The following is a 17515-nucleotide window of genomic DNA, read 5'->3' as shown; positions in this document are numbered from 1 at the left end:
CTGACTGTTCCTTGAAACAAAACTGTGTATAACATGCAGAAGCCCACTCATATTTTTCATAATCATTGGGAGACTACCTTGTGCCTTGTGAAGCTCTGCTGAGAATGTCAGGGCAGTGCTCTTGACAAATTACCCCCTGAGAACAACTCCTATCTTGCTCTGTTTTTTCTAACAAGCTTACTTGAGCATTGAATCTACTGTAAATATAATAAAAAGAAAGGGAAGATTTTTAAGACTAGATTTCTACAGAGAAACCAGCTGAATCTGTAGAGTGAGAACAGTTATTCCCATCCCGTCCCTTCAACTGAACGACCATGTTGGGTATGTGAACGTTATACGGCTAACACACCATGAACATCTCATTTAAAGGTACGGCCTGAATCCTGCTTTCCAGTAGTGTCCAAACTTCCAAGAGTCTCCAGTTTCCTCGAAGATTCTTATACCACATGATCTGCCGGTACATTATTCTATCTCTTTGCTGAGAGCACTCTGAAGTAGCATTCAATGAACTGCCAAATTCCCATCTTTTGATTACATTGACATAGAAGGTACTATGAATAGTTCAGAAACAAAGGGACCACTGGCCCCTGCCTAACTCTATTTGTTATCCTCTGGTTGCTCAGAGAATCATGCCTGCTTCTTTGGGAGGCATCTGAAAGACTGGCAGTGACTGGCACAAGAGCCTTAAAATGTGATTGCTAAAGATAGCAGCCAAGTACCAATGCCTTCGTGAACTCTCAGGTTTTACACTGATTTGTTTCCCTGTGGTCACTGCTGAAGTGTCTTCCCCAAGCCGTATTACATGAGGATTCTTCTTTACGAGACAGCTTTTTTTTGCCAGAAAATCTACAATACAGTCAGAAGTTGTCTTCACACTCTTAATGAGGACCCAAGTGCCTGACAGCTCAAGTGCTACTTCATTCAGTGCCAGCCTTGGTGCCATTTACTGAAGTAGGGCTGCGTTCCTCATCATTCGGCTTCTCTTTTAAATCCAGAAATACCCACATCAGTTCAACATGTTGAAAATGTTCCTTCTTAAATCACAGTCAGATGGCATTTACAGCTTTGGGGTCCTTCCTTTACCACTTACAGTACTGTCATATCTCAAAACCAGGGATACAAAGTGAGTGCTTGAACCTTGAAAGTTCCTGGCCATATGTCCAGATGTCAGAGACATACACACACCTCATCATTTTCTTCTACACTGAAGGATAGGTCTGGACATCTTGAGGGATCAGAGGATTTTACTCAGTGACTGAAAATGGTATGTGTTTTATTGAGAGACTGGAGAACATGATACTAGCCTAGTTTTCAAAAAAATAAAAAACTGACCAGTGGTCTATATTAGGGCCTATTCAGCCAATTTTGTAGAGTCATTTAAACTCTTGATTCTAACAATGCGTTGCCATTGACAGGGTACCACACTACTTTCTTGAGTTCATTTGGTTCCATAACTACGTGGAGTTAAATTTTATTTTCTATCTCCCCAACGAGACTAAATATTCTCTACAGGCACGGGCCTTGCCTCATAGTATTTGTTTGTTTGGTTGGTTAATTTTATCACAAAAAGCTGGCACACTAGGTATCTAACACATATTCGGTGATTAACTAATTTTTACATCCACCCCTTTCCACTTTCTTGAGAAAATGGAACAGACATTGATTGAGAAAACACTATGTTTCAGATAATGCACTAGGTGCTTTCTATATGTCAGTTCATTGAATCCTAAATGCGATTTAGAACAAAGAGATCATAGCTTCCTGGCTTCTCCATGGGAAACATATTATGAAGCTTGAAGATTTTTGTGAAAGCTCCAAGTTAGCTGATTCATTCTTTTACTTTCCAACTCAAACGTTTAACACATTTCTCTTGCTTTGAAATGAGCAGCTACCACAGTTTCCTCCTTATTACTGGCTCTGGCCTGGGCCTCAGTCATCCTAGTTTCTCTTCTTCATGATCATCTTCAGGACAAACCCACCATCCCTCTTCTGCTTTATGAATTTTACTGCGAGTGAAGAGAAGGAAAACAAAAAGGCTGGCCAGTTTCAAGAAGTTCCTATCCTTGCTAGTCCTGGATGTCTGCAGGACTGCTTCCTATAGAAGAGTCTGGCTTCTGCCTAAAACCCGGTGTGATTTTTTTTCCAGGCCTGACCACGGGTGACTGCAAAGACTTCACCTGGCAGGTGCCCTGGAAGCTGCCCTCCTCACAGCAGACCTGGTGCACATCCAAGGCTCTGCAGTCTCTGAAGGCAGTTGCAGTCAAGGCCTCGGCCCTGCCCTGCTGGCAGTGGCCATGTTCCAAGCCTGTCTGCCATCCCAGCCCATGCAGCTCATTCAGAGGCGTCTTTCTGGGAGAGAAAAAGAAAAGCAGAGACTTCGACCTCAGGCTTCTGTGCCCAGAGCTCATTCTGGGAAAAGGAGCGGGGACCAGGAAGACACTTTTCTCCGCTCTGACTCAGCGCTCGGTCCTTTCCCACTCTTAGCCTTCTCTGCCCTCCACCCCCGGCCCAGGGTCCACAAAACTGCAGAACATTCCGCTCAGGGCTCCCTGGGCAGTGAGACAAGCCCAGCGTCTGTGCTGCTCCATGGGAGGAATGGAACAGAGGAGAGTCAGTGCTTTCTCTGGTTTGCCTCTTGCTTGTATTATTGCAGCGAAGTGATCAAAGGCTTGACTGTTTCTTTCATTTGGCCTCTTTTCTGATTGGCTCTTTTCTGACCCCAGCAGCTCAGCTCTTCCCAGCTCAGATGAGCCCTTGACACTCATACATTTAAGGTACCAGCAACCTTTTTGAGAGCCAGCTTTAGACGTTATGACACCTCACCCTCCCCCTGCCCTGGATCACCTTGATTTGTCCTACTGAAGTGCCCTCCTTCACAGCCTCTGGGCCAAATAACGGGTAGAAACTAAGGTCTGTTTAGAAGCTCAGAGATCTCTGCTCCCAAAGAGGTAAGGAACATTTCCAAGGTCTTGCTGACTCCCCAACATTTTTGGTGGTTCTTCTGCCATCAGTAGCACAGGCTAATGCACTAAAAATATTTCTTCTGTGCGTGTAAGCAATATGTACACAATAATATAAGACTATAAAAGTGAACATATATGCCCTTATTACAAATATCTTAAAACTGGGTTGACTAAATGTAAGCTTTTAAAAATGACTTTGAGAAACCGGTTTGTAAGTGTAGACATAGCCTCAGAGAAAAACGGAAATATTAAAAATAAAAATAATAACCTTCACTAGGTACTGTGCATTTAGAAGTATTATTTGAATTCTAATAACAATCTTAGGAGAGTAAGGACCTAGTATTAGTCTCATTTTACAGAGAGATTGTTAGTTAACTACAAAAAGGTCACACAGATGAAAAGAGTGTCTTAATGTTGGGTCTGTTTGATACCAAAGCCTTTTATGCCTTGAAGATCATTGTCTAACATATTTTCTACAAATATTCCTACCTGGATACACTTGAACAGCTCTATTTCTGAGCCTTTCAGCAGCAGAACCAGGAATGGTAGCTTTTATTTCTCTGCTTTTCATATATAAAATTGACTATAACTATGGCAATCACAGAGACGACTGTTGATCCCACAGTGGTTATAGCAGATTTTGATATGGCATAAGGTGTGCTGAGGCCATCTCAGAAATGGGAAAATATTCAGTATTTAAGGAACAATCAAACATGGAAGCTTTCAATGCATTTGTTCCTGAGGCTTTTAAAAAAATATATTAGCATTTGCATTCATCTATAATTTTATCTGACATCTCTTCCCTTTTAAAAAAATCCCCAGAAAAAAACTAATATAAAAATAATTTAAACTCTCTGTTATTTATTCTTTTGGAAAAGCGTAGAGGCATGACTGTTTCTGATTATACATTACACATTCGTGAGAAAACAGTGTTTTTCTGATTCTAGAACTAAAATTTTGGAAGTCTAAATATCGTTACTTCTTTTCTTATGATTCTTCTCCAACAAAAATAAAATTATAAGCATAGTCTTTATTGCCCTGTCCTACTTTTGATTAAAGTGTGTATTATGTCACCATTTTGCTTATGTAGCATTTTCACATACTAAGATAAAAGGCATGAATTATAGTATTATATCAGCTCTTGAGTATTCAAAATAAAAGAATTCTTCTAATAGGCCATCTGAAATTCTGCAAATTATATTATCATGTCCACCCCCCTTGAAGAGAAACCAAGGAAAATCAGAGGTCTTTCCCCAAAGCCCCCTGATTCCTGGGGTGGAATATTAGTGTTCAAAAACATTTGAGTTCCTCTACTCAAGGCAGAAAATCTTTAAGGTTTCTTTTGACTTTCTCAAGCATTCTTCTTGTTATTCATGCCAATAACACCAATCAAAGGGCTCAACGGTGTAGGGATGCACCCTGGGCCTTTCTGTAAGTGTATTTCCCCCTCATTACCTGCTCTGCTTGTGAATTCACTCACTTATCAAAACAACCGTCATCTCTACTCCATGGCCTCTTTCAACCTGAGCTACCACTAAAGATCTCACAGCAGAGAACATTAATAACTGAAAACATTGAAGAAAGTTTCAGTGATTCAAGGTTATTTGGGGTTTGAAGAACCACAAAACGATACACCTGGGAGAAACATGGAAGGGTCATTTCATCTTTTCTGTTCTTTGGGCTTTTCTTTCCTCCAATTTCTGCAACTAGAGAATGGAGAACAGTGATGGACTTTGCTGGATTTTTGTGACGGTTAAGTAAGATTGGGTATTGTATATGGATGGCACATAACAGATATTGAAGGTCCTTTCAATAACTATTAGTTGTCTAACTTCTCAGAGTTCACCTTCCGTAGGTTAATGGCCCCCATTCTGTAGGTTAAGGTTTCCTGTCCTCTTAACATACCTCTATCATAGCATTTTCCAAATTCAGTTTTACATGTTTGGCTGCTTTTCTCACTCCTCCTCTAGGCTGTGAGTTCCTTAGCTGCAGTGATACTTCTTATATATCATTTTTTTGGTGTCTACTACTATTCTAAGGCTCATAAGGAACACAGGGGTACCCTACAGTCTGTGTGAGCTTGGACAAATCATCAATGTCTCTGATTCTCTATTTCCTCATCTTCAATAGAAATAGTTATGTTTCGATTCTATGTCATGGAGTTTTTGTAAGGATTAAAATGCATAATCATAAGATTATTGTTTCGTGGGTTATTATACTTATAAAGGAATTTCCAAGAGAGTTATAATCTTATGTAACACACCACAGTGCATAAATGTACCGTTTAACTTCAACAAAGCATTCATATTGCATAATTCTAGGAGCCATGATTCACCTAGATTCACCTTGAATACCTAAAACCCAGCATAATATATCCCCTAATTATTGATAAAGTAGAAGATCCATTAGAAGAATAAAAATTAAATACACTTTCCCTAGATATGGTGCATTTCTCTAGAACATTAAAAAAAGTAGCTGTCATGAAGAAAATCATCAGCAATATGTAATAGATAAATTCAAAGAATATAAGAAACTTAGTTACTTTTAACAACTGACATCTCCAAGTTTCCCGTGTGAAGGTCAAGCAGAACCATGAGGGCCTTTTAGAAAATAATTGATTTAAAGATTTTAGATGGACAACTTGTCTTCTTAGGACCTCTCAATAAGTAACAGCTTTAAAGGTTAAACCCAATTGTGTGCTAAGGTTTTCTTTCTCAGCAGTGGCAAGATGATGATCATCTGGCTGTTTATTTAAACTGATGTGTAACTAATGTATAATTTTCCAACTATTAACATTTAATGCTGTCAGAAAATTTTGTCACACATTTTTTGGCATAAAAAAATGCTATGTATATTTAACTTTCATACTTAATAGTGCTTTTTAAAAACAATGAGAGGAAGCGCCCCAGCGCCGCTGTCGAGCTTCCTGCGGCGGCGGCCAGCCGAGCCAGTGCCGTGGCGGGGGCGGAGAGCGGCCACGGCTGCGGCGCCTCCCGGAGTGGTCTGCGGTGCTCGGCCCCGCCCGAAAGATATCAAGTTGTGCTAGTACAACCATATAAATAAGTAATACCTGAAGTCTCAGTGTAACATGGACATTAACAGTGATGACAGATAAATGCAGACGCTTGGGAATCAAATACTAGGCGAAACACTTTTAAAAAAGAAAGGAATTTAGGAAGTTCTAGTATTCTCCATGGCTGAAGCTGAGAGTCTGAAACCATGATGCTTAAGCTCTATTCTAGATCATAGCTCCAACTCCTTCAGGATATAAGGAAAAGAGATAATATTTCCACAATGATAGATCTTTGGTTGTACAGGTTTCCCAATGAGTGGATCATGATGACCGTATTGTAGGGACTTGCCATAGTATGGCTGCTTCCCGATCTACTCGTGTTACAAGATCAACAGTGGGGTTAAACGGCTTGGATGAATCTTTTTGTGGTAGAGCTTTAAGGAATCGTAGCATTGCTCATCCTGAAGAAATCTCTTCTCATTCTCAAGTACGATCAAGATCACCAAAGAAGAGACCAGAGCCTGTGCAAATTCAGAAAGGAAATAATAATGGAAGAACTACTGATATAAAACAGCAGAGTACTCGAGAATCATGGGTAAGCCCTAGGAAAAGAGGACTTCCTTCTTCAGAAAAAGATAATGTAGAAAGGCAGTCTGTAGAAAATTGTGAAAGAAGGCAAACAGAACCTGTTTCACCAGTTTTAAAAAGAATTAAGCGTTGTCTTAGATCTGAAGCACCAAACAGTTCAGAAGAAGATTCACCTATAAAATCAGACAAGGAGTCAGTAGAACAGAGGAGTACAGTAGTGGACAATGATGCAGATTTTCAAGGGACTAAACGAGCTTGTCGATGTCTTATACTGGATGATTGTGAGAAAAGGGAAATTAAAAAGGTGAATGTCAGTGAGGAAGGGCCACTTAATTCTACAGTAGTTGAAGAAATCACGGGCTATTTGGCTGTCAATGGTGTTGATGACAGTGATTCAGCTGTTGTAAACTGTGATGACTGTCAGTCCGATGGGAACACTAAACAAAATAGCACTGGTTCCTATGTGTTGCAGGAGAAATCAGTAGCTGAAAATGGGGATTCGGATACCCACACTTCAATGTTCCTTGGTAGTGGGAAGGAGGACAGTTATATAGACCATAACGTGCCTTGCACAAATTCAGAAGTGCAGGTCAAGTTGGAGGACCACAAAATAGTAACTGCCTGCCTGCCTGTGGAACATGTTAATCAGCTGACTACTGAGCCAGCTACAGGCCCCTTTTCTGAAATTCATTCATCTTTAAGGGATTCTGAGGAGGAAGTAGATGTGGTGGGAGATAGCAGTGCCTCAAAAGAGCAGTGTAATGAAAACACCAATAACGCCCTGGACACAAGTCTTGAGAGTATGCCAGTCTCCGGAGAACCAGAACCATCTTCTGTTCTAGACTGTATTTCGGCTCAAATGATGTCTTTATCAGAACCTCAAGAACATCGGTATACTCTGAGAACTTCACCCCGGAGGGCGGCCCCTACCAGAGGTAGCCCCACTAAAAACAGTTCTCCTTGCAGAGAAAATGGACAACTTGAGGAGAATAATCTTAATCCCAGTGAGACAAATGCACCTGTTAGTGATAATATAAGTCAGTCTCTCACAAATCCCGATGAAATTTCTCACAATGAAAAAGGCATATGTTGTGACTCTGAAAATTATGGGAATGAAGGACTAAGTAAGCCATCCTCAGAGGCAAGACTCAATATTGGACATTTGCCATCTGCCAAAGAGAGTGCCAATCCACACATTACAGAAGAGGAAGATGATGATCCTGATGTTTATTACTTTGAATCAGATCATGTGGCACTGAAACACAACAAAGATTATCAGAGACTGTTACAGACGATTGCTGTACTCGAGGCTCAACGTTCTCAAGCAGTCCAGGACCTTGAAAACTTAGGCAGACATCAGAGAGAAGCACTAAAAAATCCCATTGGATTTGTGGAAAAACTCCAGAAGAAGGCTGATATAGGGCTTCCATATCCACAGAGAGTTGTTCAATTGCCCGAGATTGTATGGGACCAATATACCAATAGCCTTGGGAACTTTGAAAGAGAATTTAAAAATCGCAAAAGACATACTAGGAGAGTTAAACTAGTTTTTGATAAAGTAGGTTTACCTGCTAGACCAAAAAGTCCTTTAGATCCTAGGAAGGATGGAGAGTCCCTTTCATACTCTATGTTGCCTTTGAGTGATGGTCCAGAAGGCTCAAACAGTCGTCCTCAGATGATAAGAGGACGCCTGTGTGATGATACCAAACCTGAAACATTTAACCAGTTGTGGACTGTTGAAGAACAGAAAAAGCTTGAACAACTACTCTTGAAATACCCTCCTGAAGAAGTAGAATCTCGACGCTGGCAGAAGATAGCAGATGAACTGGGCAATAGGACAGCAAAGCAGGTTGCCAGCCGAGTGCAGAAGTATTTCATAAAACTAACTAAAGCTGGCATTCCAGTCCCAGGCAGAACACCAAACTTATATATATACTCCAAAAAGTCTTCAACAAGCAGACGACAGCACCCCCTTAATAAGCATCTCTTTAAACCTTCCACTTTCATGACTTCCCATGAACCACCAGTGTATATGGATGAAGATGATGACCGATCCTGTTTTCGTAGCCACATGAACACTGCTATGGAGGAGGCATCAGATGAAGAAAGTATTCCTATTATGTATAGGAATTTACCTGAATATAAGGAACTATTACAGTTTAAAAAGTTAAAAAAACAGAAACTTCAGCAAATGCAAGCTGAAAGTGGATTTGTGCAACATGTGGGCTTCAAGTGTGATAACTGTGGCATAGAACCTATCCAGGGTGTTCGGTGGCACTGCCAGGATTGTCCTCCAGAAATGTCTTTGGATTTCTGTGATTCTTGTTCAGACTGCCTTCATGAAACAGATATTCACAAGGAAGATCACCAACTAGAACCTGTTTATAGGTCAGAGACATTCTTAGACAGAGACTACTGTGTGTCCCAGGGCACCAGTTATAATTACCTTGACCCAAACTACTTTCCAGCAAACAGATGACATGGAAGAGAACATCGTATACTAGTCCTCTTCAACACATAGCAATGGTATCATTGTGAATTATGTGCACAGTTTGGAAAGATTCTCTACTTTCCCTGAAATGACACTCACAACATGACAGCTTCCTGAGTGTTCTCGTCAACAGCTCTGCACCGTTGTGGCTCTAGATCACTGTTCAACAGCTGAACATTCCTGGTGAGCAAAAGGGTTTCCCTGGTGAAATTCTCACCACCACCTTAAAGCCTTTTAGGTGGTGATCTTAAATGGGTGAGATGGAAATGAGAGCACATATTAAAGAGAGAGTAAATTCCAAAGGTTTCAAAGAACTTGGTCATAACTATGCTAATGAGAAGACAAAGTATTTATATTAAAACAGTTTAGTAGCTTTCAGTTTTGTGAAAATAGTTTCCAGCACAGAAACTGACTACCTTAGACAAAGTTTTAACCAATGATGGTGTTTGCTTCTAGGATATATACACTTTAAAAGAACTCACTGTCCCAGTGGTGGCCGCTGATGGCCTTTAGTAAATTGGAGCTGCTTAACCATATTGATGTCTAATTTCTTTTAACCACAATGAACTATCCTTATTACCAACAGTGAAGCACTACAGGAGGCAACTGTGACATTGCTTCCTTAACCAACTCATGGTGTGTGAATGTTATGAAATTGTCACTCAGATATATTTTTTAAATGTAATGTTATATAAGATGATCATGTGATGTGTAAAAACTATGGTGAAAAGTGCCAGTGGTAGTAACCGTGTAAAGTCTCTAATTCACAACATTAATTCCTTTAAAATACACAGCCTTCTGCCTCTGTATTTGGAGTTGTCAGTGCAACTCATTGAAGAAAACTGCCTAATAGAAAAATCATATATATGGTAATAATTTCCCTCTTTTGTAGTCTGCACAAGATCCATAAAAGATTGTATTTTTATTACTATTTAAACAAGTGATTAAATTTAGCCTGTGCAGTGAGCAAGAGTTCACATGCATTCTTTTATACTGCTGGATTTTGTTGTGCATCATTTAAAACATTTTGTATGCTTCTTCTTATCTGTGTGTACAGTATGTTCTTGAATAATGTTCATTTGTCAGAAGAACTGTGAGAAATAAACTATGTGGATACTGTCTGTTTATATTTAAAAAAAAAAAATGAGAATCAGAATTTGACTTCTCTCATAACCAATCACTTATAAAGTACTTCTGGATATAATTTTTATGGAAGGCCCATTGAACTGTCATAGAGTTATTAAAACTGTTCTCTGGATTATATATATATATATATATATTTTTTTTTTTCAGTGTAACAACTGGTGGCTAGGAAGACCTGTATCTAGCTAAAAGTGTAGTTGTCAACCCCACATGATCACTCAGGATGACTGCTGACCGGCCGTGATCATCAAGAATGAAAGAAAATCCAGCTGAATCACGTGAACAGATTACTTCTCTGACCATCACTTTATACATCTACTAATAGAGATAGTAAAAACTATCTCATAGAGTTTGTTGTGAAAATTACATTTAAATATAACAAGATCTGGAAAGAAAAGGCATAAAAGCACCTCAAAACATTAGCCCTCATCTTGCTTTATCTCATTCACCCACGTATACACATATTGGGCAAAAAGTTACTTTATGGGTCTTGCCTTATTTAATTACGAAGGATAATCTAGTAGAGATTGCCAACTGAATCTAGATCATTTCTCTACTAAGATCACATGTTCTTTTGGAGAATAATAGTCTAAAAAGGAATATAAGTAAAAATGATCTATCTTGAAGAAGAAGTACAACAATGCTGGAGGACTTATACTACCCAATGACAAATCAAGCTCTAAGGGTACAGTGACTAAGACAACACGGTATTAGCAAAAGGAAAAACAAATAGATCTGTGAAACAGAATAGGGTCCAGAAGTAGACATAAACATATATGTCGATTGTCTTTCAACAAAGGCACTAAATAATTCAATGAGAAAAGGGGAGTGTTTTAACAAATGGTGCTAATAAAACTGGCTATCTATATAAAGAAAAAGAAGAAAAGAAGCTTGGCCTCTTCCTCAATCTACACATAAAAATTAATTCAAGTGGATCATAGACCTTAATGTAAACGGCAGTAAAACATAAAAGAATATCTTCATACATGAGGTAAACAAAGGTTTTTTAGACAGGTCAAACAAGGTATTAAAACTGAAAGAAAAATACAGTGATGAGCTTCATCAAAATTAGAAACATCTCCTCATCAAAAGACAACAATAAGAAACTGAAAAAGCAAGCCTCAGATGTGGAGAAAATATTCCCAATCCAAAAATCTGACCAGGAGTTGTTTCCAAAATGTTAAAGAAGTTCAACAAATCAATAATTTAGTAGATTAACAACCCAGCTTTAATGGGAAAAATGCTCAAATGGCCAATTAACATCAAAAGACGTTCGACATCTTTAGTTATCAGAGAAATACAAATTCAAGCCACAATGAGACATGACTATACATCCATTAGATTGCTAAAATTAACAAGTCTCACAATACCTGTGTTGGTTAAGACTGGACAACTGGAACTTCCGCACACTGCTGGTGGGAATTCAAATTGGCAAAACTATTTTGGAAAAGTGTTTCTAATCAAGTAAGACATATATCTGAATTCTGAACCAGTAGTTCTACTTCTAGATACTCATCCAAGAGAAAGTTTATGTCAATGGAATACTTATTTAAGAATGTTGTAGCTGTTTTATTTATAATAGCCCTAGCCTGGAAACAATCCAAATCCACCAATAGGAGGATGAATAAACATATTCAGTACATCTATATAATGAAATTATATTTAGCAATAAAAAGGAACAAGTTACTGTGACAACACAATAATATGCTTGAATCTCAAAAACATTATGCTAAGTGAAATAAGCCAGATACAAAAGGGCAAATATTGTATGATTATACTTACATGAGGTACCAGGAATAAGCAAATTCATGGAGACAAAGTAGAACAGTGGTTACCAGAGTTTGAAGGGAGAAGGGAAGGGGGAGTTACTGTTTAATGAATATAGAGTTTTGTTTGGGATGATGAAAAAGTTCAGGAGATAGATATTGGTGATGGTTGCAACATAACATGAATGTACTTAATACCAATGAAGTGTACAGTTAAGAATGGTTAAAATGGTCAATTTTGTGTTATTATATTTTACCAAAAATTTTAAAAAGCCAAATAATTGGGAGGAGGCTGGTTGTTTTGTTTCCATTTTAATGATCTATGGTCTTACAGTATGGTATAAATATTTTCATACTTTTCTCATCAATCCTTTCAAAAAAAGAAAATGCATGCTTGAAAGAGAAGAATTTATGGAAAGGAATAGGGACTCGCTTTTCTAGCAGTTTTTTCCCTTGCAACTCTGTTCAGACAAAAGAAAAATAATTCTAGGTACCACATGCCATTCTAAGAGGTTTACATTTTCATTAAAGTGAGACAGCAGACAGGCTTTCACAGAAATAATATGAATCTGTGCCCACATCCAGCAGGGATAATTCCTTTAATTATAAGTTACTGGGCCAAATTCAAAAAGACATGATGGGCAGGCATTAGGTAACTAAATAATAAATAGTAATTGCGTTTCATCCTTTGCATTTTAAATGGAAAAACACCTGAGAACCTCTACTTGATATTCCTTATGCAATGTACCCTCTGTGTCATGAAGTCACTTGAAAGAATGTCATTTGATGCTGTGCATCCAATAACTTTAAATAACATCATTAACATTAGAATGAAAAGAATGGAAATTGGCTATCTATAGGGCATCCTTCCACACACTTGTGAGGTTTGTCAAACAAAAATTATGTGACTCTCCCTTTGTCACACGTATTTGTCTTGTCTAAGTAATAAGATGAATATATTTATAAGGAAGAAGAGAGGAACAGACCATACGATTATCAAAAGCTTCAACTTTAAACAAATCATAATGAAACAAATTGTTATTTTTTTCAAGAGATTTAGGAATTAAAAGGCACTATCAGTTCTTTGAGAATTTCTTTCCATATAGAACAAAGTAAGTACTAGTTTAGGTAGACACTGACAACTGAGGTTTGGGTTCCAGGTTTATGACTAAGTTGCTGAGGAATTTAGACATGTGTGTATTTTATATAGTTAAAATCGGGGGCTTGGATGATTTTATCTTTAAAGTAAATATTTGACATATTCTGAATATTTGACATATTCCAAATACTTGACATATTCCAAATAGGTCATTAAGTCCCTGTTTAAAAGAAGGATGACTTTCTGTAGGTTATACCTATAATTTTTTGGTGGTACATTTGGCCAGGTTTTGTGTGACTTTGGGAAGCAAACAAACAAAAACAAAAACAAAACAAAATCCATGATTGGCCAATACATTTTGAGACCAGAAAGAATGTAAAAAAAATATTTACTTCATTTTTGTATATTGCTTTTGTGTTGACCTTTGTATTATTCCCCGTAAAAGAGTATTATACCAATCATGAGGTTATAGGCAATGGTCCACATGTTTGGTGCCAATATTAATTCAGTAGAGTTTTAAGTAAAATCAGACACAGTTCAGTAGGAAAACCAGGAAGCCAAACAGGAGATCAATTTTCCTTTTTATCAGCTCCTTTTGTGTGGCTTTGAATGAGAATATGACAAACGTATTGACCCTGAAACTACAGGAAATGAGATGAAATGGGGACCTATAATAATTACCCAAATGATTATACCAAATGATATACCGCTTCAATTACTTTTTTAAAAATGTATAGAAAAACTGTTTCCTGATATAACTTTAGCTTTGATGAAACAGGGCTAGGTTAATGGAGCCCTGCATACTAACTGACCTTTTGGATATGGGCAAAAATGTGGATTTTGGTGTAAAGCAGAACAAATTTCTGAATCATTTTTGTGCATGACACAGAGAACTCTAGCGAAAACTAAAGAAGTATTAGATGAATAACTGATATGATGACTGTATGGAAAGAACTGGAAATTGTCAACAAGAGCAATAGTGGCTTGTTTAGGGTCCTTTAGATCTAGGTATTTCAGTCATTGTAGAATTTTCTCCCATAAAACTCATTGGCTTGACTTAGGAACAGGCAAGAGAGTTCAGAGGATTGATAAGAGACAAACGGTGCAGTGTTAAAACAAAACAAAATATAAATAATCTTGAGGGTGGTGAATATGATTAGTCACATGATCAAACACAAGGTCCAGTTTGGAAGTAAGAGCAAGATAAAGGGGAAAATGATAAATGGAACCAAAGTAATGAAGGAAAAGTATTAATGAGGTTAATCAGTTCATTGAGAGTGAACACAGTACAGGTCTGAAAGGAAAGAAGAATCACCACTTAGCGTGGTTTTATTTATTTATTTATGTATTTTATGTTACTATAGTTTTCATTTCTTTTTTTTTTTAAACATCTTTATTGGAGTATAATTGCTTTACAATGGTGTCTTAGTTTCTGCTGTATAACAAAGTGAATCAGCTATACACAAACATGTATTCCCATATCTCCTCCCTCTTGTGTCTCCCTCCCACTCTCCCTATCCCACCCCTCTAGCTGATCTAGCTGATCACCGAGCTGATCTCCCTGTGCTATGTGGCTGCTTCCCACTAGCTATCTATTTTACGTTTGGTAGTGTATGTATGTCCATGTCACTCTCTCACTTCCTCCCAGCTTACCCCTCCCCCTCCCTGTGTCCTCAAGTCCATTCTCTACATCTGAGTCTTTACTCCTGTCCTGCCCCTAGGTTCTTCAGAACCAGTTTTTGTTTGTTTGTTTTTTAGATTTCATATATATATGTGTTAGCATATGGTATTTGTTTTTCTCTTTCTGACTTACTTCACTCTGTATGACAGTCTCTAGGTCCATCCACTTCACTAGAAATAACTCAATTTCATTTCTTTTTGTGGCTGAGTAATATTCCATTGTATATATTGTGCCACATCTTCTTTATCCATTCATTTGTTGATGGACACTTAGGTTGCTTTTAGGATGATTTTAGAATTTAAGGTTTTTAATGAAATTTTCTTCAAGGGGGAGAAACCATAATATGGTCTGGGGTGATGGACAAATTAAAGTGGGAGAGAAAATTGCTGGGAATAAGGAAGCCAATTGAAGTTGGGTGATGTATGAAGTAACTGGACCACAGAATTAGCATCTTACACATTGCCTGACATGTACCAACTATACAACCAATCTTTGTTCACTGATGTTGAGTAAGTGCATAACGATTCCACGGGACCTTGAAAGGTTGTAATGGATTTCATCTGAGACAAAATGTAAAAAAGATAAATAAAGAAGTCCTGCCTGTAAATCAGACAAAGGCTGGCATGAACAGAGTAAAGGAGATGCGGTTTGTAAGCACAAGTCATGAAATACCTAAAGGTTTTTTAGTGGAGAATCACCTCTATAATGAATCCACAAGATGTGACCACCTACACCATCAATGTGATTGCATATTATACAAATAATAATGTAATATTTAACATGAGGAAGGTACCCTAACAGGATGATTAATAATCAAATGACATCTACAAACTATGCAGAGGAAGATGACATATCAAGTCGGGAGCTGACAAGCAAATGAGAAATATTTGTAGAAACTAAGGATATTTAACACCGAGAAAAAAATCTGTGGAGGAAAGGGGGACTTGACAGACATCTTCAAATATTCAGAGTAGTGCCATAAGAGAAAGCCACTAGACTCACTAGATTTGTTCCCTATAGTCCCAGGGGAAATAATTATGACAAGTGAATATAAATTTCTGAAGTTAGACCTACAAATGACAAAAAATGGCTGCTTAGGGAGAAAAAATTTCACTGTCCCCAGAAGAGTACAGGCATGAATGAGCTAGAAGAATGATTTATAAAGGAGATCCAAATATCAGATAATTACAGAACCAGCCACTTATTTTATAAGTCAACAAAATTAAAATTACAGTTTCATGATAAATTCTTGGTGATTCTGTCTTGCTGTTGCTGTTGTGCATGTGATAGAGGAGACTATAGATGAGGGAAAGTGGAGTGGATTAGCCTTCTTTTTTTTTTAATACTGGAAGATCCATCTAGCATCATGAGGATTAAACAGAATTTGTGTAAGGCTCGCATTTTGAAAAGTTTCAAGTCAATTAATACTCACATGTTAAATCAGTCTTCAAATATAAAATTCAGAGCTGAAATAAGTCTCAAGTTCATTAAAGAAAAGAGCCCCTTCAAACCAGTTATATCACTAGTCACAATTCTCTGCAAAGTCAGGCAAAGGACTGCTGACTGTTGGAATTAGGTAAGAATAGGATGTGCTGCACTGTTGAAGTACTTACTGACTTTATAGTCCATTTCATAGATACAGATATTAATAGTTACCACAAGCAAAAATTTCTTTTATCATGTGGTTATTATGACAGGTACTGTTTTATATATACTTTATGGCCATTTATGACTTATCCAAAAAGCTAAGAGCATGTTCAGAAGTATATTTTCCAAGAACAGTATCATAACAAAAGTGTTCACTTAGTTGGAACCGAATCTGATGTGACAGCATGATAGATACTCCCCCTTTTAGCTAAAGAGCATCACTTCCCATCAGTGTCGGTTTCTCACAAGACCTACATGTCAGAGAATAAGTATGCTTTCTTCTTGATAACATCTGACTCCTGTGTGTGTCACTCTGTCAAACTGTATCCCATAGTCAAGTTCCTGACATTCATGCCCTCCTCAGCATGGGGGGAAAAAATCAATTCTAAAACCAAAACTAGGAGTCTAGAAAATACTCTTAGAAAAAGGCACACCCATTTAAGAATAGAATAGAAACTTTTCATGCGCCTCAGGGAAAAGCAGACCTCAAGCTACATGAATTCACTTGTGCAGACATTTCTAAAAGTCTAGGTACTTACTAGCAATTATAGAGAGAAATCGTACAATATTTGATAGAAATCAACTGTTCTAAACTGAATTTCTGTATACAGAATTTTAAAATATTTTGTAATTTTAAGTGAAGATTTGTAAGGCAAGCATTTGCTTCCTTTATATATAATTCAAAATAAGAAAAAAAAAAAGTCACACTGGTCTATTTAGCTTATCATACTGCAATTCAAATGGTTTACCTCAATGACCTGAATTTCAGGTCAAATGACCAAGTGACAGACACAAGGCTGCACATGTTTATGAAAAATTAGATATTGAAACCCCTTAAGAAAAAACAACTGTGTTTTCTAAATAACACAAAAAATTTGGATCATTTTTAAAAGGCTAGAATAACTCATAACTAATGAAATAATTTCTATTCATTATAAAGATATTATTAAAGGCAATGTGTAATTTTTCTATACTGGGGGCATACTGAATTTTATGCTAAAGACAGAACTGTACATTATAGAAGAAGAAAGCCTATAATCTGCTGAAGTAAATTCTAAGTGTGGTTTTATTATGAAAGATGGTCACTTTCATTTCAAAGAAGGCACAAAGATGTTTTTCATGCA

The 17515-nt window shown here is 37.5% G+C and overlaps 2 protein-coding genes across 2 annotated transcripts in view; one reads left to right on the top strand and one right to left on the bottom strand.

Moving 5' to 3' along the window:
- Positions 1-17515, bottom strand: part of DCC (DCC netrin 1 receptor) — a gene marked incomplete at both ends in the record, with an annotated part of 1188726 nt that overhangs the window by 293807 nt on the left and 877404 nt on the right. The window lies entirely within an intron of this gene.
- On the top strand, positions 6320-9043 carry LOC307062281 (ZZ-type zinc finger-containing protein 3-like; the record flags this gene model as incomplete). Its single annotated transcript, XM_079717933.1, has 1 exon — positions 6320-9043. Exon 1 carries the CDS (start codon positions 6332-6334, stop codon positions 9041-9043), a length of 2712 nt encoding a protein of 903 aa, XP_079574059.1. The 5' UTR covers positions 6320-6331.

Source organism: Hyperoodon ampullatus, assembly GCF_949752795.1.
Source record: "Hyperoodon ampullatus genome assembly, chromosome: 13".
NCBI classification, from domain to species: Eukaryota; Metazoa; Chordata; class Mammalia; order Artiodactyla; family Ziphiidae; genus Hyperoodon; species Hyperoodon ampullatus.
Note: the sequence above shows the minus strand (reverse complement) of the source record. Positions and strands in the feature narration are given on the sequence as shown.